A 22,961-nucleotide genomic window follows, 5' to 3' on the forward strand; every position below is an offset into this window, starting at 1 on the left:
GGACAGACCCAACATCCATCACCACACACACAGACTGTATGAAGTCTGAGGGACAGACCCAACATCCATCACCACACACACAGACTAGAACACTGTAATGAGGTTCAGACAGTATGAAGTCTGAGGGACAGACCCAACATCCATCACCACACACACAGACAGTATGAAGTCTGAGGGACAGACCCAACATCCATCACCACACACAGACACAGACAGTATGAAGTCTGAGGGACAGACCCAACATCCATCACCACACACAGACACAGACAGTATGAAGTCTGAGGGACAGACCCAACATCCATCACCACACACACAGACTACAACACTTCCTGCTGCACTGGACTTCCTTCCCAGAGATGAAAGATTTGGCGCTGTGAGTGTGTGTGAGTGTAAGTGTGTGTGTGTTTGTGTGTGTGTGTATGTATGTATGTGTGTGTTGTTGGAGAGCAGCACGGCCTAAAAAAACCCCCAAAAACATGTGATTGTCTTTGCTCTCTGAGACAGGACAGATCCGTGTGAGGGGTCTGAATGAAGGGGGGGACTTACTGTATACTCAAGAGCATACATGGGCAACTGGCGGCCCGGGGGCCACATGCAGTCCTCACCTTCACTTAATGCGGCCTGCAGGAATACTGATATTATTGATTTCAGCTGTTATAATTCCAAACATGGCATGACATGACCTGCTTTAATTACTTACGTCTAAATTAGTAGCTTAATGAGTTTTTTTTTTTTATGTCCAATGTATTTGTGTTTAGTTCATAAAGTTAACATAACATGTATAACATGTATTGATTAAAGGCATTTGGAAAGGCCTTTGAAATTAAATAAAAATGTAACTTTTCAGGATTCCAATTAAAAAATATCAACAAATAATTCAGGATTTCAATAACTAAAATAGCTGATCTACAAGCTGAAAACACGTTGCAGTGCGACACGTTTTGAGCTTGTAAATCTGCTATTTTTGCTACAACAGTAATATGCAATGTGGCCCTCTGGAGTGAGTGTGGAAATATAGTGGCCCTCTCCATCGTCAAAGTTGCCCACCCCTGCTCAAGAGAGTCCAGTTGGAAATAAAATGAAGAAAAAAGACATGAGTGTGACGAGGGGACGGGGATTGCAGCCATTCATCAATTGTCTGCCCGCTGGCAGAGGAAAAAACAACATGCTCCCCAATGGCAGCTCTCTGTTATGTTTATATACACTGTAAATTCGGAGTGTTATTTAAACTCAGACAGGCTACAAATGGAACCTGTGTGTACCCTCTCTGAGTGGAAAAAATGTACTGTGGATTTCACGATGCGTGTTGCTTCTCAGTCTCATAACTCCTGTATTTGATAGCAATCTGGGAACCCATCGGCAAAAAGAAAACAGCAGCCTCTGCTGTTAGTTTCATTTGAATTTGCCTCAGGATGTTGGCCTGTTTGGCCCACCCTCGGCCTCAGCCCTCCACTTCCTGTGGTGTGCCTTGTGTTTTCATTCACGTTCTGAATGGCCCTGCTGACAGCTTCGGTATAGCGCAGCACAGAATCTGTTCTTGAGAGATTAGGTATATAGTTTGGTGAAAGTTTAGCTCTGTGAAGACTATGCAAGTTTCTCACCATGCATGCAGGCTCCTGGTATGACCCCATACCCCCCCTCGCTAAACAGCTCCATCAGTTGCTGTCCAAAGACTTTTTTTTTTGTATTTCTAATCGCGGCTGTTTTCATCAAAGTCAGTGAGGCAATTTAAGTGATTATAATCAATTTTAAAGCTCTCTCTCTCTGCCCTCAGAGCTAATGATCGCATGGATTAGAGACGGTTCTTCCGCACTGTGCCAACTCTGGTGCAGAGAGCAAATGAGGGGCAAAGGGAAAGAAGAAGAAGAAAGAGGGGTTCGGGTGCTATAGACAAAAGGCTGCGGAGAACAACAAATTGCTTCCGAGAGGAAAGTGTGTGTTTGCATTAGAGAGAAAGAGAGAGAGAGAGAAGGGGGGGGTGGGGGTGTTGATCTCCGATGTTGCCTTGCTGCCGGGGTGTGTTCTGGGCTTGTATAATATAATTACTCCCATGTCTCTGAGCTGATGTCACCGGGAGATAGCGGGAGGATGACAGTATCTGTGGCTTCGCCAGGCAGCCAGAGATGATAGCTGCCTTGATAAGGATCTGGGTACATGTTCCCTCTGCTCTAGGGGAGCCCAGGCGCTTATTGACCCATGAATGAGAGAAAGCAAGGACTGCAGTCTTCTTATTTATTTTTATTTTTTTGTATTATTATTTCCCTCCTCTATCTCTCTCTGAACAGGAGGACACATGGGCCTTTCTTCTTCTGTTATTCCGTGCTTCAGATCTTTAAACCCTTTTGTATTTTTTTGCAATAGCACCCGCACCGTTACCCCCCGCCTCTTACCACCCGCCTCCTTTCCTCACCTCCCCCACCCCTCAATCGTCTCTCTCTCTCTCTCTCTCTCTCGTCCTTTTCAACTCTGCTTCATCCCGACCGCTGCTCTTCAGCACCCCCCCCTCCCTCCCTTGTGCTCTTCCTGGCTCCCCTACAGAGCCCATCAAAGCGGGGGAGACAGTGGGCAGGCTTAGTGTGCCTGCAGTGTGGTGTGCGTTGGTCTTCAGTGGGTGACCGGTCCAACGGCTGGCATGAAGGGGAAATGAGACCTGACTGAGCTGTGTGGTGGAGGGGTGGGCAGAGAGGGGTCAGCCAAGCAATGAGTTCTAAACAGAGCTCATTGCTCGTTTGACTCTAGGGGATGTCTGTGTCCCGGCAGACCTCGGATGAGTTTGAGCCGAGCAGCGTTTCCCCCTGTAAGGCGCTCAGTGAATCATTTCCCACCCACTTTATCATCCTTGCTGCTTGTGCACTTTAAGCCAGTCACGGTTCTCAAACATTTTCACATTAAGGACTCCCACATTGATACAGTATGTTTTTGGCCCCATCTGATAAGATTTTGTGCCAGGTGTTGCCAAATGTTGACAAATCTCCACTGATGAGAGGGTTCTCATCAGTGGAGATTTGTCAACATTTCGCAGGCATTTTGTGACGTGTCACACCTCAGTGTTTAGTTTCTCATTTTGATGGGAGCCCCCGGAGGACCCCTGAGGGTCCCTGGACACCACCTCGAGAACCACTGTCTTAAGACACTTTTATTGTGATGGAAAATAACAACTTATTTGGGCAACGTTGGAGGGCCAATACGTACACTTTACACGAATGCCATCTAAACGTATGTGAAATGATGCTAACTGTACGCTGTATTACCTAGCAAGCATTCTTAGTCTCACACATAGGAGAAAAGTAATGCAAAAACATGCTAATGAATAGACAATATTCCAGATAAACACGGTAAATACTGTGTTTGTTGCGCATATGAAATCATGCCGAGTGTGTGGAATCCCTGGGTCAACCATATGCAAGACAGGAAGGTGGGGGGGGGGGAGCTAGTATTTTGCAGGCCAAGTGTAAGAGATGCTAATTGAAGAGCACAAATAGCTTTCTTTGGTCCACTCGTGATTGACTCTATAACTGCTTCCCTATTTCCCACGGGACCGGCGCGGAACAGAAACAAGCGAATGAAATAAATGCATTGGACATAGGGAACGTTTTCTCTAAAGCTGGCGCTTCGTAATCTAAACTGCATTGAGTTAAATTGCCCCACGAGGAAGCCATTCTCTGTGTCGCTCTATAACAAGGGAAATACTGTCCCCTGCACCAGTCAAGTCGGCAGATACTGTACATGTGCAGATGCACTCACTCCCACTTACATAAAACAGACACATTATGCGTTACAGCATACTGCACACGCTGCATACACAGAGTAACCCCCTCCCACGCAAACAGCAACTGTTACACTTTGTCTTTCAAATGCACACACTCGAGCCCTATGTGTGCCGTGTAGTACGAAAAGTAGTGGAAATGGCAATCGCACATTCATTGCGACACGTTGTGAGCTTGTAGATCATGTATTTTTGCTTTAGCTTATTTTTCTTTTCTTTTTTTACATTTTTGGACCCAAAATAGGAAGGCCACAGTATTTGGTTTGCACTGTGCAGTACGTGGGATAAAAAGGCGTGGGACCGAGTGGCGCGCTACGAGCTTGTAGGTCTGCTATTTATTTTAAATCGAAGAACGACTGACATAGAAACATAGCTTTTTCAGAAAACTATCTGGTTGTAGAAGACATTTTTTTAATCTGATCTCAGGTCAAAATGTGGTTAACACACACCAAAAGCTGGACATACGTAGGAGGGGCTATATCGCCGCTCAAAAATGAGCACTCCCGGAGGTTCCTTAACTTTAATTACAATGTAAAATATCCATGGCCAGGATTCAAACTGGTCACGAAGAGAAAAAAAACATTAATTTGCAAGGTGTAAAATATCCCCATCCAGACATGGTTCCAGCAGTACAATGATGGATTAATTGGTTCTGGGAAAGGTCAGGAGAGGAAGGAGGCAGAAGATGGAGGCAGAAATCTTTCAGCCTTTACAACCTAATATCCTCAACCACAGGGGGGGAGGGGGGGGGGGGGGGATTCGTCTCTATGGCGGCCAACTGGCAGAAGACTAAATGTATGATTGCTATTGATCATTCGATCGATAATGAGGCCTCTTCTTAAATTTCACATTGCTGTATGTGTTTTGGGACTGTGCCTGTACTGGCACATCCATGGCTGGATGGATGCACAGTAAAACATCCTAAAAAGATGTTCCATCCAGAACTTGTTTTAATTCACTGGTGACAATAGTTCATATACAAGCTCGTAGATCTGCTATTTCCTCAGAATGTTTCGCCTATTGTCATTCCCAGTATAGGGTCGCTACTGCTGCATGTGGTTAATTAATAAATGTGTACAGTTAAGTATGTTAATACTATATAACCAGTACATCTGTGGCACTCGGAGAGGGTCTCCCGTCCCTATACTAAACGTAGAACCTGGGGTATACTGCCTGAATCTCATAAACGGCCCAGCTAAGCAGGGATTCTGTCTCGGGTGACCGAAACCCATGCACGACTTGGGTTAGAATCCCCGGTAGGACATCACAGATTGCAACTTTAATTGAGAGTGTGCAGATGTAACACAGTATTTGGAATGGTATTGCCATCATATAATCTATATAAGTTATGACATTAATAACTCTTGGAAAACACCAATATAGACTTACAGTATAGTCACAATGACGGTCTCAGACAAAGCGCAGTATATGGTATTTGTACATAATGGGAAATTAATTGATGCACCCATTTAGCAAGTAGAGACCTCGGTACGTATAAGAGCCAGCGATGTCACAAACTATTCTTTTCTTTGCATTTTACAATCGCTCACCTGCAGCAGTGCAGCATGCAGAGAGAAAAGCTGCTCCTATAATCCACGTTAATAGGATTGTGTGGGATTGCACCTTCCTCGTTGCTCCTTTCCATCTCCTGTAGCCTCAGGACTGCTGGCAAGAACTGATAAAAAAGTACATAAAATAAATAAATAAAATAAACGCCTGCCCAACACCTAAACACGGGGACTAATATTAGCACATTTTGCAACATTGTGTTAGAGATACAAAAGTGTATTACCCGCATGTTTCTGTCTTTATTTTTTATTTGTATATATATTTTTTTATATTCAGCAATCGGTATACGATAGCGTACACTAGAAGCCTAGCTCCCTCATGCTGTTTCTGTTGATGTGGGCGAGGCAGAGTGCTGGGCTTTCATATAAATCATCAAACACTGGAAAATACTGAACGTCAATTTAAGAGAGTGTACAAATGGGACCCTGCTTAGGGCTTCGTGTGGTTACAAATGGATACATTAATAGGATTTTACTTTGTAGGTTTGTATAGTATAGTTACACACTCACACGCCGGGCCACACACGCACACTCCCATGGAGAAAAAAAAACGGTCGCTATTTATTTCTCTTGATCTTCCCCCGTTTCTCATTGTATCATTTCCATAAGATATGCGGCTAATTAAATAACATCACAACGTTTAGTGGAGGCTTTACTTGCAAAGTGAGGAGCCTCAGCGCTAAGGCAAGGCAGATGTTTAATCCTGCAATTAAGGCCAAGGCATTCCGGTTGTCCCCAGGGCATGTGTTATAGAAGAAATGGGAAGTACTAAATGAAGGCAGTGAACACCATCATGGATGGATACAGCATGTAACGTTGATATATGACACCTTAATATGAACAACTAGATGGGTTTCGGGGGGGTAGTAGCACAAAACATAGCACAAAAATACCTGTCCCCCTAAATAAAAAACATCTATCTGCCTACCTGTCAGCCATACCATACACACACACACACACACACACACACACACACACACACACACACACACACACACACACACACACACACGTGCATCCAAGCACACACACAGTCACGTACGTACGTACGTGTGTAAATGCACGCACAAAACACACACATGCGCAGCTGCACGCACAAATGCACAACAAACGCAGTGCACATGCACAGTCAGGAGGCAAGATGAATTGCAATTGCTGAGCTGTTTGAAAATTCTCATGGCATAAACATTGAGCAAATCTGATTCACAGTCATTGGAAGTCATCCATTTTGCTGCTGGTGTTTTCATCTTTACCTGACTCAAAATCTATTTGCCTCTCAATATGGCATTCTGAGACTTAAAGCCAACTCAACTTGGTACCGGCAGTAAGTCAAGCCAAGAGGAAAATATTCTCTCTGTAAGTCTACTGTCGACCTTGTATTGCAAATTACTTCTCCTTTTGTCAGTAAAAGGTTGATTTATGTAAATTGGGAACAGACAAAAAATAGCATAGGGACATATACCAGAGAGAATATATCCTCTCTCTATCTCTCTCTCTCTCTCTCTCTCTCTCTCTCTCTCTCTCTCTCTCTCTGTGCACATTCCATGGTTGAGCATGCCTCCAGCCAGTGGGCAATCTGTTCCAACGAGGAGACACTGTACGGTGTGTAGAGTTCCATGTTTTTGTTAGGTTTTTTCCTCACAATCTCTATTATTTTATTAGCATTGTGGATCACTGGCTCCAGAGTTTGGCAATTATGCATGCTCAAGAGAGTTCCATAAAACATAACTCAGTTATTGTCAACAGAGCTGATACAGAAATCTATTTAGTGTGGCACATTACCCTCATGTAATCCTAACATGGTTGCTTTGTGTTTGTGCTGATGCAGGTTGAACTGCATATAGAAATCTAAAGCTCTCTCCAGACTCCGAGCTTTGGCTCTGGACTCTGTTTTTCCGCCTCACTTCCTCTGTGTAATTATCCCCCGCACTTGTCTTTTTTTTCGGTAATTAGAACTGCAGTCATACTCCACACATCTGTTGGCTTCCCAATAAAGAAAACAACAGCTTCAACAGAACATCACAAGGCTACACTATTCTACACACGCTAAACATTTGCTCAGCGCATGAAAACTGCACTGAGGCTAAATCATACATACACGGATGCCTGGAAGGCAGAAAAAGAAGAAGAAAAAAAAGATCAGTGAAGCTGGTATTTTAACCGTAAAGAAAACATTTTGATCATTTTCAGCCTAAGTAATGTGTTGGCTAGAGCACAAATGAAAACGCTGGACGCGGAACGAACACAAATGGCCGACCAACAAAATGGCTGACCTTAAAAGGGAAGAAAGGAAGGACTGTGTCGGAGGAGCGAATGAAGCTGGCCGATGACGAGGGTGCGAATTAGAAAGCGTCGATGCTGTGAGACACCTCTATCCAGAGCCAAGGCCGTTGGCCGGAGGAGCAGATATGCAGCTGGTGGTGGGGGTAACAAGGGGCCCGTTTGCTGTATTGCTCAATTAAGACAGTGGGCCCTGTCAGCTCTGCCTGGATGGTCCATTCCGCCCCACAGGCAGGGCTCATGTATCACTTGGAGCTCAGGGGAAGTGAGTGTGGCGGAGGGGGCGGCGGGTGGGGAATGGCAGGGGAGGGGGGTTTCTGAGTGACACTGGTCGACTGAGCATTTGTGTCATAATGTTACGGGCCCAGGGGGCTGGGCTTTTCACCTCAGCCATGAACCGATGGTCCCTCTGCCATGAAGAGGGAGGACGGTCGCTGTGGCTGCCCCGAGGCCCAGTCGTGACGAGGTGAAGGATTATCTGTTTAGACGAGTGTGAGGAGAGGGTTGGAGATCTGTTTAGTGTGCTGTGCATGAGAACATTGTTGACGGTCTCTTTAGATGAGTGTGACTGTAGAGAGTTTATCGTGCCAAATATGTCCGTTATTGAGATCTATCAGCATATTCATGAGTGTTATTGAAGTCTCATGCCTTTCAAAACACAATCATCTTGAATTTATAATCACACACTACATAATTAAAATGCTATTCTACTCATGGATTATGGCACAATGGACCTAAATTACATAACCGAAGTGTACGTTTTCTGTGATTTTGAGGTGATTAAGATATGTTTTAACAGACATTGAACTTCAATAACAATCATGAATAGGCCGAAATTATCTCAATAACAAAGATATATCAACGTCTTTTGAGGAATTAAATCCCATCAATGTTAAAGTGACAAAGGACTTGCGTACATTTCAAAGAGGCTGGTATGCGCCTGATGATTTTTACAGTGTGCAGACATCAGTGGATATATCCATGCAGATACCCTTTGACCCACAAGGCAATACAAAGGAACAATTCAAATGCATCGCACTTTTAATTAACAAAATTATGCACATAACACACGCCTCCATTCCAATGCTAGAAACCAGAGAGCTGAAATTCAAAGTGTTTGATGTCTTTCCGGAGTGCTACCTGGGATAACTTCACAGACAGCAACACCCTCCCCTCATAAAGGATTTGTTTTCTCATATTAAATCCTATAACTGTGACGATATTCTCAATACATTATTTATTTATGGCTCGCAGTTCCAAGCCCCAAAATATCAACTCTTTTCTACTACCACTTAAGACCTGTTGAGACCCAAAATGGCAGCTCTACCGGCTTACTAACTACACCACCTACGCCATAATGACATGCACAAAATAGAGTCACACCAGGTTGAAAGTGGTTAAGAAAAAAACATAATTGATAGCGTACTCCATCAGCCTCTCCCCCACCCTCCCCTATAAGCCGTTGAGCTATGCGATGATGTTACATCATGGATTAGGGGATGATACAACTGCTTTGCTGCTGGATGTGAGGGCCAATTTTGGATGTTCTCATAACCTAGAGTGTGCAAGAGTAGCATTATCATATAAAAGGGCTATGGTTGTATTTTCTAAATCTCTCTCTCTCTCTCTCTCTCTCTGTACTGCTTATGGCTGACTTCAGTGCCCCTACCTACGTTGTTCTCTTTTTTCTGTTTGATTTTCACAGATTGCGTCTCATGCCTGCACCTTCTAATAAGGATGACAAATATGGGAAGCATGCACTAATGTGCCGCTTAGCTCTCTCACTCAATTTCTTAATTTAATTACAGTTAATTAGCAAAGCAGAGAGAGGAAGAGAAAGAGAGAAAGGTCATCTATTCTAAATTCGTGTTTGTCTTTCTTGTTCCAAGTCGTTATATTCCATGCACAGTTACAATATTGATCTTTCACATTTGTATCGATTATCAACAATATATTCATTCCACGTAGGAGTTTGAGACAAGCAGTGGAGACCGAGTATCAGGGGCAGTGAACTGTAACAGTTTCTATTGACTGTGCTGTATACACACCAATAAGCCCAGACTTATTGAGCCAACAGCATGCAGTACAGTAGCCACTAGCCACACCCTGCTATGGTTTGATTTAGTACCGTGTGGCCAGGCAGTTTTCTGCTGACTGCAAAGTGAACAGCTCTGTTCCAGTCATCTGATAAAGACTCAAAGCAGAATTTATCACTGAAAATCACAGAGGTTGGCGGTGGAGAAAAAGAGAATCCTCCGTGTTCATTTAAACTCTGAGAGTTTCCAACTGGAACCAAATTTTGGAGTACAGTACAAATGGAAAAGGTAACACTGGATTTTTCTGGGGGGTCGGTTTTTTCCCCATATGTTTTACTTTTTTGTTTTATCGAGGTTAATTGAAAATCAGCTAGATGGGTTACATGAGAAAGGTAATGCACCACACAGTGTGCACGCATATAGGCGCGCTGTGTGTTGCTGGGCCAATGTCGTTTCCTCTCATACATGCTCATTAAAACTCCCTTTTGTAGTGATTTCAGTTCTACATGGGGTCATTAAGGTTGCTCCTTGGCACAACTTGTGATAAAGCTATTCCTCCTCATGTCTGCCGGTTCTCTCTTATTAGCGAGCACCCAATTATTAGGGATGGTGTTGTTTGTGCCGAGAGAGGATTATGGCAAGTCAACTAGCCACTGACTTCTGTTGCCCTCCCCAGGGCTACCCACTGAAGACAGGAAATGGCTTTTTCCTCGAACAAAGGCTGGCGAACAAAGCAGGTTTTAATTGTTGTGAGAAGCTTGCCAGTACGTTCAATAGAAACAAAATGAACAGATAAAGGAACTGATAATTGGGTGATGGAGAGGGAAGGTGGATTTGAAGGACGTTGCATGCATTTATCATCTCGCTATCCATTCGCCGGCGTGCAGCTGGCTTCCCCTGATATCAATGTGACAGACAGCCATACGCTCCTTTCTAACTTCTACTGCTCAACTGTTGATGGAAATGTTTGCTTTGAGCTGCAATTGCAAGCTGTTCTCATTTGTTATGCATGATTATATAACACGCCTATCGAATGCAACTAGCAGTTAATTGCCTCATACTGTCAAAATGTCCAGTTATTACTACAAGGAAATGGATAGATTGGTTCCAAGATTTTTCCAGGTGTCCTTTGATATGGTATGTGGACAATATTATGGCATTACAAAATCAAAAAAAGTATTTGATTATTACTAGGAGGCAGAATATCCAAAACATTTTGGATTAAAAAAGAGAAAGTAAAATGGCTGCATACAGTATTCATGTCTGTTTCGTTTTTACAGCATTTACTGTAGCTACGGATTAGGGTTGAAAATTACTGCTGATGAGTTAATAATGCTGAAAATGGTGTAAAGTGTGATTGAGGACAAAAAACTGTGACTACGTTGAATTTATTCAATATGGAGTTTTACTTTAAAATTAATGCTCTCAGTTCAGTGGATTTTCTTCCAACCTTTTTTTTCCTCCTATATAAACCATCATGTATAAAAATAAGCATGGGATAATCCATGATGAGCTGTACAGTTATCCAAAAATAATAATGCATGGCGCAAGGGGCTAATTGCATGACTTTTTAATAACCGCAGGACTCCAAGTGGATTATCCCACTTATCAATGATTCAAATATATATTTAAGTTGTGTTTATTCAAAATCTTCCAACATTGGCACAGTATCCATGAACAATTGGAATAAAAGTGGCCTTAGGCAGGCGGCTGATAAGTGATAATAGTGAGCCACAAAATCAACACATATTAGCCCTAAATGCTTGAACGTTATATTAAAATCTATGCAGTATTTAATAATAGTTAGTAGCTCATGTTAGCTGTAAATATAGTGAGATATCTATTAGGTTTTTATGACTGCGGTCATAAAAACAACAACATTTGAAACAAATAAAAGTGATAGCAATGTGAAAAGTCAGATCAGCCAACACAGGGAGGCTGGTAGAACATTCACTAAAAAAGCCAGGAAAACACTGAACACTCCACACGTCTTCTGGCTCCAAAACTATGGAATGAACTTCCCATTGCATGTCTTCTGGCTCCAAAACTATGGAATGAACTTCCCATTGCACGTCTTCTGGCTCCAAAACTATGGAATGAACTTCCCATTGCAATCAGAACTGCAGATTCACTCCCAATCTTCCGCCACAGTCTGACAACTCACCTCTTTAGACTCCATGTTGCCCCATAACACTTGCCGTAGTACTTGCACTAGCCTCGACGACCTTACAGTAGTATGCTAATGCTAAAAATGTAATTTAGATTCATAATTTAGTATTTTGTTAGATTTATAATTTAGCATTTTATGTAGATGCACTCTACACTGTAATGTATACTCATAGCCTCACTGCACAGATAATCTACTGTTAGACAGATATTAGGTTCTTATAGCTTGCTTATGATTCTTGATGACTATTTTGATTTATTACCTTGTGTTGTTCTTGCTTACTGTAAATCGTTCTGGATTAAGAGCGTCTGCTAAATGCCTAAATTGTAAATTGTACATTTGTATTTTTTTCACACACAGTGACTCAAAAGGTAGAGTGGCCGCTTGGAAATCGTTTTTATGCAAGGGTTAGGGTTAGGGATTACTTAACCCCTAAAGGCTCTTCATGAGAATTAATGATTTGCACAATTTCATTAAAATTACAATGTAATCCGCAGATAATTTAACAATATTTTTTTTATCTTCTCACCTGGCCGTGGTTCATCCCTCTAGAGCTTTTATTATAGTATAGTAATTATTCAAGGATTGATATTATGGATCAAGCCATAATCTTGGTAATCTTCAAAATAGGTTTCATTCCCTTGATATCATTATTCTCCATTATAGAGTGTGATTTATAATTTAATTATACACAGATAATGGGAGGCCCACATCCTATGCACTCATGCACTGCACAGGTTTTTAATTTATAGATTATTAAAGATATCAAAGGTAATTATATAGCTATATTTAGGAGCATTTCTGCGCATAACCCTAATTTCGTATCAACGAACATTACAATTACCACCCCATCTCATCAAATACCTGATCCTAAAGGTGAAATGCACCCTGAAAGGTAGGGCATGGGAAAAATGAATTGATTCATTGACCCGTGGTGTTCCCTCATGGCAGTGATTCTTCACCACCCATTGATTGGAGGTCACTCCTCCACCCAGATAGCAGTAGTGTTTGATTGGATAATACTGTCCTCATCAATCCTTGTAATGATTTTCCTGGAAACTAAAATGTTAACCAATAGACATTATTAAGTGTGTTTTGATTGTATTCCTCCTAGGGGAGGCAGCAGAAAGATTTGGCCAAATTATATTAGCATTATTATACTTAACCAAGCAGCGCTACTCATACGCTGAGTTGGCAGTGCCCGTGATCGAACCCAGAACCAAGCTCTATACCGTCTGAACTACCCAGACACACAATAGTAATAATGACCACAACAACAAATTAAAGATTGTTTCCCACTGAAACAACCCAGATTTGACCCATCAGTCAAATTAATTTGTTGGATTAGAACGTATACACAGCACCGTACATGGCATAGAGTCACCATAATGACCACCATGTTGGATTAGAACGTATACACAGCACAGTACATGGCATAGAGTCACCATAATGACCACCATGTTGGATTAGAATGTATACACAGCACAGTACATGGCATAGAGTCACCATAATGACCGCCTTGTTTATCGCCATGTTCAGACCATGTGCTCAAAGGTAACTAATTTTAGGCTGCACCCACGCTGACGGGTGCCATGCCAGCAGTGTTTGAAAACTAATTCAAAGTTCAATTAACACATTTTAAAATGGAATAGTTCAGTTCAACATTTTTAACTAAAGTTCATCGTTCCAAAAAAAGAAATGGTTATAAATAGTTGATGTTTTAACACTTTGTTGCCGCCAATTCAGTCCACACTAGTAGCAGCTGCAGCTTTCATCTCCACAGTCTTACCATGTGAGTCAGTACTATAGCTTTTCCATAACATTCTTTCGGCTGGGTTTTCAGAAATGTTCGGAGGTTTTCTCTATGGCAATCTGGCACTCTCTTGAATTAAGTTATACTGTGAGAGAGCGCCGTCCACAAACGCCAGAATGAACGATTGAACACATTCACAGTAGCGTTCATCAAGCGGAAATACGGTACGTTCAGTTCACAAAATCTAAAAGAGTTCACGAACGAGCGTTCATTGAACACGTTCAGGCACAAGTTGGCACAACACTGCGTGCCAGCATCAAGTCCAAGAACCACTGTTATAGAACTCAAGGTAGAGCATTCCGGACACATTAATACTGACTAATTCATAATTGCATTGTTTGCTTTTAGATCTGTTATTTTTGGTCAGCAACACTGTCATTGGATAGAGTACGGTACATATACTGTACATTATGCTTTAGTTTACACCTCCTTTAAGGACTATGTATTATGTGTATAGATACTATTCCGTATAACTATTCTTGTTATCCTTTTGGCTACGCTTGCAGTAGAGCCGACCAAGTTTGATATTTGTCTTGAATAGTCTTCTCCACACACCTGTGGCACCAGAAATGCTGTATTTGGCTTTCGTTAATAGCCAAGGTCAGAGCCATTGAGAGAGAGTTATGACATTCCCATTGACATCTGTTGTCAACTGAGGCATTACTATAATATTCAATAATATGTTGCCATTACAGTTTAAATGGAATTTGTTTCAGTGTGTACATAAAACAAGAACAATAAGGAAGTAATACTTGATGAGTACTGTGTACTGTAGTTCCAGCTTTGAACCAAATTGTTCGCTTCATGGCAAGAGTGTCATAACTCTCTTTCAACAAGTCTGGCCAAGGTGTGCATGAGTTGATTTGTTCTAAATCTAAATGAAAGTAGACTTTCTAATATTGGTGAATCCAATGGATGTTTTATTGTGTAATATCGTGATCTTATAATGAACAACATGTTGCACAGGGCCGGCACACAGATAGAATACATGGTACGGTAGTTGTCATTTATTTAGTTATACTGTAAGTACAGTAAGTACATTAAAAAACAATGAAAAAAGCAGAAGCTGTCAGTTTATTGAATTCAATGCGTCTCCAAAGATAATTGTCATCGCCACCCATGGGGGAGAGTGGGGGAAAATTATCATCTTGTGCGATCTATTTCTGTGTATCAGCACGCGATCATTTACAGGAACCCCATGGCAGCAAATAGAACCGTAATGAAAGTGTTAGGTGCCGACCGAAAACAGATCTATAATGTCATCTCTCCTTTTCATATTTCCATCACTACTATGTGATTATGATTGGATTCCTCCCCAGTTTCTCGGCAGCGGCGGTAATACGAGGCTCGTTAGGAGGCCAAGCCGCTGGAGGTCAGAGGAAAGACAGTCTGTGGTTCTGACCTTACAGCCAAGCAGTGGCCCTGAAGCTGGATCTCATGCCCGCACATATTAGACCGTTGGAAAGCAACTGAGTGCATTTACTCTCAAGTACTGCACTTGTACTTTTTTTTTAAGTATAACTAAATGATGTGTACACTTGATTGATTGAAATACACGTGTGTGTGTGTGTGTGTGTGTGTGTGTGTGTGTGTGTGTGTGTGTGTGTGTGTGTGTGTGTGTGTGTGTGTGTGTGTGTGTGTGTGTGTGTGTGTGTGTGTGTGTGTGTGTGTGTGTGTGTGTGTGTGTGTGTGTGTGTGTGTGTGTGTGTCTTCTTCTGCTCCACTTCATCTGAGAACCAAATATTGTACAATTCACACCACCACTTATTTGACAACTCTAGCTACTACAGTACTTGGGGCAGCTTTGCAAATGAATTGATAAATGATTATGTATTATTATGTTATGCTACCCAGTAACGCAAAGTAAATAAAAGTCTGCCCCTTTACCAGCTGCAACATTAAAGTGATGAACCTACACTATTGCATTACTCATTAAAATCCAATAATATGATTGGGAAATGGTCCATTCTGAACAATTATGTACTTTGGTACTGTAAATATGTTTTGATTACGATACCTTTGTGTAAAATTCTTTATTTAGGGAAAAACCCCTTGAGATACAATATCTAGTTTTCGAGAGGGTCCCAACGTATACACTCTACACATACAAAACAATTAACCAAAAACAAGGGGGGGGGGAAGGAAAGAAAAAACAAAACAAACAAACTGAAAAACAACACAAAATCTGAGTATTACTGTACACTCTAGGCATGAAGCACAATAGCAACAAGATGGATCATTTGTTCAGTCAAATGTCATTTTCATTACAATTACTTTTACTCACGTATTATTTTTAATGCAGGACTTTTTTCCTAGTATTTCTACATTGCGGTATTGCTACCGTTACTTACTGTAAGTAAGAAAACGGAGCACTTCCTCCCCCACCCTGCCCGCCATGTCCATCCTCGCCTCAAATGACAGTGTATATTTAACATGCTAATGGAGCATTTTGATATGAGCTCACGCTTCATTAAGTGCAGGTGCTAGAAATAGACGGACTCATGGAGAGTTAATGCCATTAGGTCCTCATGACATTGGGAAATGCGTGGGGTCCTCCACTCCCAATATCTCATATGCATCACCTTGGCACAGGAGAACTCCCGGGCTATAGCATTGCATTTTTAATAGGGGAAGCGTTTGATCTGGCGAGTCTCATCTTCTCTGATCATCTCTGATCGTCTCTGATCAGTGGCGAGAGAGATGCAGTGCAGATTAATTCATTATCCTGCAGCAGGGAGGCTTGTTGTAGCCTACTGTAACGGTGTCCTTTTCCTAACCCAACAGTGAGTGGTCCTACACTGCAAAATCCAGGGTGTGGAAAAAAGACCTTAAGAGCACCATAATATATCATACATTTAATTCAGGGTCATCATGTCAGTACACGATACATGTGTCTGTGGCAAGACTTGTCCTTGTCCGTGGCAATTATTTTTCTTTTTTTACATACTAATTAATGACATAAGATCATTAAAATTAAGACCTTGTCCAGGTTTCCTTCAGACTAGGTAGGACACTGCTTTAATTAATGCAGAAATACTATCCTTTTAAAATGTGAAATAGGCATAGACGCTGTGGCATAGGAGGAGTCCACTAGTATACATTTAGGGCTTGTATGTGTGTTTCTGGTGGTAATGTTTGTATATGTCGATGGTAACATTAGAATTTTGAGGAAAATGAACATGACTCCTGATTTTTTATGTTTTTAGATTAAAACCGTATCAAACGTACCTGAATAACTGAGTCGAAATCAACGTATTTACTTTCTGCTCTTTAAAATGTATTAAAATGTCACGATAACACAACGTTGACAAGGAATTACCACGCAATGATGTTGTGCCAGCTGGGTTGCCTAGTTGTCTCCAGCTAATTTCAATTCTCTGGAATTAGATTTTCATGTGTTGGAAAGTAAGCTTAACTACTTACAGTATATAGAGCATAACTTTATTCCCCAGTGTCTTGTGTGTAACTTCACTGCATGCAGAGTAATTCTTGTAATGATATAGCGTGGCTGTAGCCTTACGAAAGCTGCACCATTGCATTTTCAGTACGTGGCATATCATCAAATCTGTTTGTTGCACAAGATATGTGTGTTTTCATCAAAGAGAATTCTTCATAATTTGTAGCTTTTATACGTATGTTTTATTCAATCACAGTGTCCTCAGCTGGAGCCATTGCATTTATTACTTAAGTAAAAGTAAAGTTATACATGTAAAAGTCCTGTATTCAATATATTAAGAACAATACTTGAGTAAATGTATTAAGTTATATACCACCACTGCCACTGGTCTTCACCCACATCCATTCAAAATGGAGTGTAGCTCAGTTACTTTTAATGAAGTGTAAAGCTAAGTAGCTATTATTTTTGAGGGGTGCTAGCCCCTCCTATATACAGGTTTAATGTTTGTTTTGTAAACGCCATTGACAATAGTTAGACTTTAATATGTTAGCCCCCCTCACTTCACACGGGTGTGATTTTTTAACTCTATGGTCACACCGTACTGAAGTTAAGGGAATCCAACGCCTTCCTCAAAAATCTAACAAACCACGGTATACTATGTTATGGAAGATAGACCGCAGTAATGCCAAGTGTATTGAGAGTCATAGTGAATGGGCTAAACAATTCCAGACCACCGGTGTGCCCCTCGAATATAGCCATATTCAGGTCTGTTCCTTGTTCCCCCTCCGCACCAAAATATCTTCGCAGAATGTTCTCCCCAGATTAGGGACACTAGGATTCAAGTGGTTAATTTATTTCTGAAAGGCATTTGCCGAGATAAATAAACACTCCGGATATTACATTGTAGCCTGCTGCGCAGCAGCTTATAACAGCCAGTGTTCTTGCACTCTGATGCCTCTAGGGACATTGCGGTACAGTGCATGCATGCACATTCAGCTACTGTACAATACAGTAGTGTGTAATAGGATAATTAGGTGTCCCCTATTGCTGAAATCTATTGTAGTGTCTGTCCTTTTGTCTGAGTTTGGACTCGTACTCCTATACACAGTAAAGTCCTCTGTGGTGATTTTTTGTATTCTTTCCAGTTTTTCATGTGTCTATGAGGTGACAGTACTTCATTAGACCCCTTGGCGTGATTGTTATGTGCAATGATGTCTTCCCTTTGTATTTAGGGTTTCTTCATGGAGCTGAAACCTTGACAGTCAAAAAAAGGAAATAATAACTGTGTGTGTGTGTGTGTGTGTGTGTGTGTGTGTGTGTGTGTGTGTGTGTGTGTGTGTGTGTTTGTGTGTGTCAGACTGCCACAACAGCTGCGTTCGCTTCCCGCGTTCACTTACTTGTTATAATACCTGGTGGGAAAAAAAATCACAGCACTGCATCTTTAAGGATTTTATTGTGTACACCTCTGAGCACTCTGCGACGTATACCTTAGTCTCAGGGGGCTGGAATATCTTGCCTCATCCTGTTCATCCCGGTGCGAGCTGGGATGAGGGGGCGAGCTGGGAAACCAACAGAAATTGTTGTCACATAAAAGAGACACCAAACAGGCAACTGTTTCCAGGACAGCACTGTATCTAATGACTACAATAGATCCATATCAAGACCGGCGTCCCAGGAGAGTATACAAACAACAAATATGGAGCCAGCGCATAATTACTCCCATGCAGCACTGGGGGTTGGATGAGCACGTGATTGCTGACTTAGGTGTACATTACCAACCCCGTTTCATCCACACATCACCTCTTAATCTTCAACCTCCCTCAAGTTTCGCTGCAATGACTTTACAGGATTGTACCTTATTTGTTTTTACTTGTTTTACAACATATTGACAAGGGACTTTAATCTTCAACCGTCCGTAAAGTTTCGCTGCAATGACCTTACATGATTGTACCTTATTTTTTGTACTTGTTTTACAACATATTGACAAGGGCCTTTTCAGGGGCAACAAACCTTATAGGCTGGTTTTGTTGTTTTCCAGCTGCAGCTAATCAGCTAACACAATTAATAATGGGTGTGTTTGATTTAGGTGCAGTGCCAACGGGGCAAGCATACAGTAGACGGCACCAACAGTATATTGTCTATGCTTGCACAGTGGCACCCCAGCATCTAACACAACCCTTATTTACGTTATTAGCTGCTGTTGCATTGCTTATATCACAGTGTACTACAAGGTCAGCCTTATGCAGCCTGCCAGCCACCTTGTTTATCTTTTGTATAGTTATTAACCTGCAAACTGAAAACATGCCCCTTTTTAAATGCACTCCTTGAATCTGTTTTTCAATTCATTTGAATACCCTCCCTCCCTATAGAGTAGTTGGTATTATTGACCTTCGGTGCCTGGAGAGTGGGTGTTTGTCCATTTAACTTAATGGTGCCATAAAGGACGATCCCGTGTTTGCCATAACGACCACATCAGCCCTGTGAAATTAGCAATCTCTATATTGAAGATCTTCATTTTATTTATTTATTTGTTGGTCTTTTGGGGGAAGTCGCCACACCAACGGCAAATTAGCTGTCAGCAGCAGGCTAAAGCGCACGTCAGATCACGTAAATAGACGGAGGCACAACATGGTCGCTGAAGGGCCCTAGCTGTGCGTTTCCAACACTGACATGGTGTAAAAGAGTTTAATTATAATAAGCTGGAACATGGAACAAATGTTTAGTGGCCTGAGGGTGTGTGTGTGTGTGTGTGTGGGGGGGGGGGGGGCACAGTCCCACAAACCATGACACACACACGCACGTGCGCACACACACACACACACACACACACACACACACACACACACAAGCCTGGGCTTTTTTGAGTGGTGAAACCACTGTTTCACCACTCTGCTGTGTGGGTGGCTGGCTGGGTGGGTGGGTGCCTGCCTGGCTGGGTATGAGCACTAAAACAGCATGGTTGTTTTTTGAACTCCACCACTCACTTCACACGGGTGTGATTTATTTGTTACATGAGGTTATCCAACTGCAGAGGGCTGTATCCAACTGCCCGAGGTTGGATATTGATAATATACATGATCCCATAGGCGAACTGGCCTGGCTGTCCAATGAGCACAAACGTATCACCCTGTCTGTCCCTGTTATAACCCCCAAGCATCCACGGAAGATATGCATATAAACTTTACACAAACTTTCTAAATAATTATCAGGCGTCACTGCATTAGATCAAATGTGGTTACGGCGTGTTATTACACCCCATTATCCACTATAATGAGAGTTATACGAAATGAAAACAATAAATCCCTCCATAGATTTGTGCTTTCACGACATCATTTGTTCATCATGTTATTGTTAATTAATGACGCAATTTCCCCTTGCTAATGGTCGACAAAGCGCATATTGACTGAAATGTGGGAGTGGAATTGGAAAATGAACAGGAGGATAGAGTGAAGCAGTCACATCACTGCACTGTGAGGGAGGGCCAGAGGGGAGGAAAAGACAGAAATATATAAATAAATGGAAAATTTATCGATAGTTTTATATCCTTGTGAGCTGGTTTACAAGAAAATATTGGAATTACAGTCAGAATGATTTATAATCTATTGTTCAGGCTAAGGCTGTTTAACTCTCAGCCCCACTATGAATATTTCATCTCTCTCTCCCTTTTTCCTTGCCCGCCTGTCTTTCTCCGTCTCTATTTTACGCACGCACGCACGCACGCACGCACGCACGCACGCACGCACGCACGCACACAAAGTAGATTTTTTTCCCCTTGAAGATAGCTGTTTTTATGCTAATCTGACAACTGCATTAATTTTCGTCCTTTTTCGCCCTCCATCATTTTGTTTTCCCAGAGACACGCACAGGCATACTTCTCTATATACTCGGGAGAAAATGAATTGAAATACTATCGTAATGAGACTTGTTCTAATTGCACTGAAACAGGCACCGATTTGATTGAGACAACTCTGCAATGATGAAGTACAAGAAGCTGGCAAGCTTCAGAACCTGTGACGGCATCATTATAGGCCATTATAAATGACTTTCCTCCTATCTAAATGTATTATAACTAAATATATAATGAATGATTGTCCTCCCATCAGATTGATGCTTTGAATAATCTCCTCCATTAATTAGTAGAGAAAGGCTTATTTCTAATCTTCCATTTTATACTAGACCGGCGGTAGAGCACCAAGTCGGTAGCGATGGAAGTTGGAGATCCATGCCCCACCCGTCCACACAATCTGTCTGTGTCCTCATACCGTATGTGGAGATTTCTGTATCTGTCTCTGTGTCTCTTTATTCCTATATATGGCGTTATGTGTCAAGCATGCCAAAATATGGAGTGTTGTGATGTCGGGCCAGCTCCATATATGCATTGGCAGGGGCCCGAGCAGAGGCCTTTTGTGGCACCTGGCGTGACACCAGGCACTGCACTCCCTGTGGGGGTGTGGAACGCGTGTGTCGAATTTGAAGTCGGTGGGTTCTCGAGTTACGTGCATTACAGAAGTACACACGTATGGTGCATTTCATCACAAATGAGTCGTTTTGCTTTCCATAGGGTGGATAACCGCTTTCTCTCTCTGGTGAAAGGATCGGTAATTAGAACCACTCTGGCGAAGACTCCCCGCTACTGGGTCATAGTCCCACCTTTCCCTCTTGCCGAAGACAAAATAGGCAACGCCGTGCGACAGGAAATAGCCAGGTCACCAGAAGGGCATAATTATTGGTCACTGCTGCGGGCTGCGTCTGCCTTTGAGGCCGCTAATGAAGCGCAGGAGACAGGGAGGTGCCCGTTCAGCACACTGGTTACCTGGGCACCGGGGACGCAGCTGGAAGTTTGTTAGCACTCACTCGGATCACTTTACCTCCGGAGGTGATGGAAGTGGCAGGAGCAAAATGGAGTAATTGTGCAGAATAAAAAGCTGTGAGCTGTGCTCTCTCTCTCTGCGTGCAGTACATTACTTCCCGATCTCAGCCTTTTCTGCTCTAGTTTGCGTTCTTCCACAATCAAGTGAAGAAAGTTGAAAGTCTGCTATGGGTTTATTTTTACACTCTCAAAGTTAAAACTGCAAACCTGAACTTGGTTTAATGTTAAATTTCTTTGTTGTAGAGTATGATAAGGCAATATATTAACTAGCCATCTGCAGTGGGTGGAGGTGGTCTCCCTACTCTTCTGTTGAGAATATAGACTCACTAAGCTCTATCTGCCCTGGCCAAGCCCATGCCTCTTGGAAGAGCGGTGGAAATGTCTACCGCGGGAGACCCAAGCAGGTTGAAGACCCTGGAAGGACGCTACGGATTACAGCTTTAAACTAACAGGACATTGTGCATCTGCGCAGCTGCACTTGTATGCAATGGCATATACAGTGGATTAATAACTCTTGAGAGTGTACAAATGGAACCAAATGTGGTTCCGTTTGTACACTCAGAGTTACGAATGGGTAAACTGAGGATTTTGCTGTGTAGAAGGACTACTGTACTTGACTATTACTTCATCTTGTTTCTCTCTCTCTCTCTCACCAGCGGGAACAACATACATATTTGGGAGAGATGGTGGGTTGATCACGTACACGTGGCCGCCCAACGACCGGCCCAGCACGCGGGCGGACAGGCTAGCCATCGGCTTCAGTACCCAGCTGAAGGACGCCGTCCTGGTGAGAGTGGACAGCTCGTCTGGCCTCGGCGACTACCTGAAACTCCACATCGTAAGTGACCTCCACCCCCCCGTCCCTCCCCCGTCCACCGGCCCTTTTTTAACCACTAGATCGACTGCATATTACCATGTGATAAAATGACGACGGCAATTAGACCCATCGCCATGGATACGACGGCGACAAAACAAATGGTGTATGGACTGTTGTGCATAACATCGGATTTGATTATGATACTTTACAAACTGAGCCGTCCGCCCCTCCCGTGTGCGATAAGGAG

The 22,961-nt window shown here is 42.4% G+C and overlaps 1 protein-coding gene across 22 annotated transcripts in view; it reads left to right on the forward strand.

Annotated features, from left to right (window-relative positions):
- LOC308328710 (neurexin-1a) overlaps nt 1–22,961 on the forward strand; it is a gene marked incomplete at its 5' end in the record, with an annotated part of 423,001 nt that overhangs the window by 250,252 nt on the left and 149,788 nt on the right. For all 22 annotated transcript variants that reach the window (XM_080782790.1, XM_080782779.1, XM_080782794.1 and 19 more), the window contains one exon: nt 22,554–22,735. In XM_080782790.1, the coding sequence (XP_080638916.1) occupies nt 22,554–22,735 (182 nt within the window). The remainder of the gene's footprint in view (nt 1–22,553; nt 22,736–22,961) is intronic.

Source organism: Protomyctophum bolini, assembly GCF_963924005.1.
Source record: "Protomyctophum bolini genome assembly, chromosome: 14".
Classification (NCBI taxonomy): domain Eukaryota; kingdom Metazoa; phylum Chordata; class Actinopteri; order Myctophiformes; family Myctophidae; genus Protomyctophum; species Protomyctophum bolini.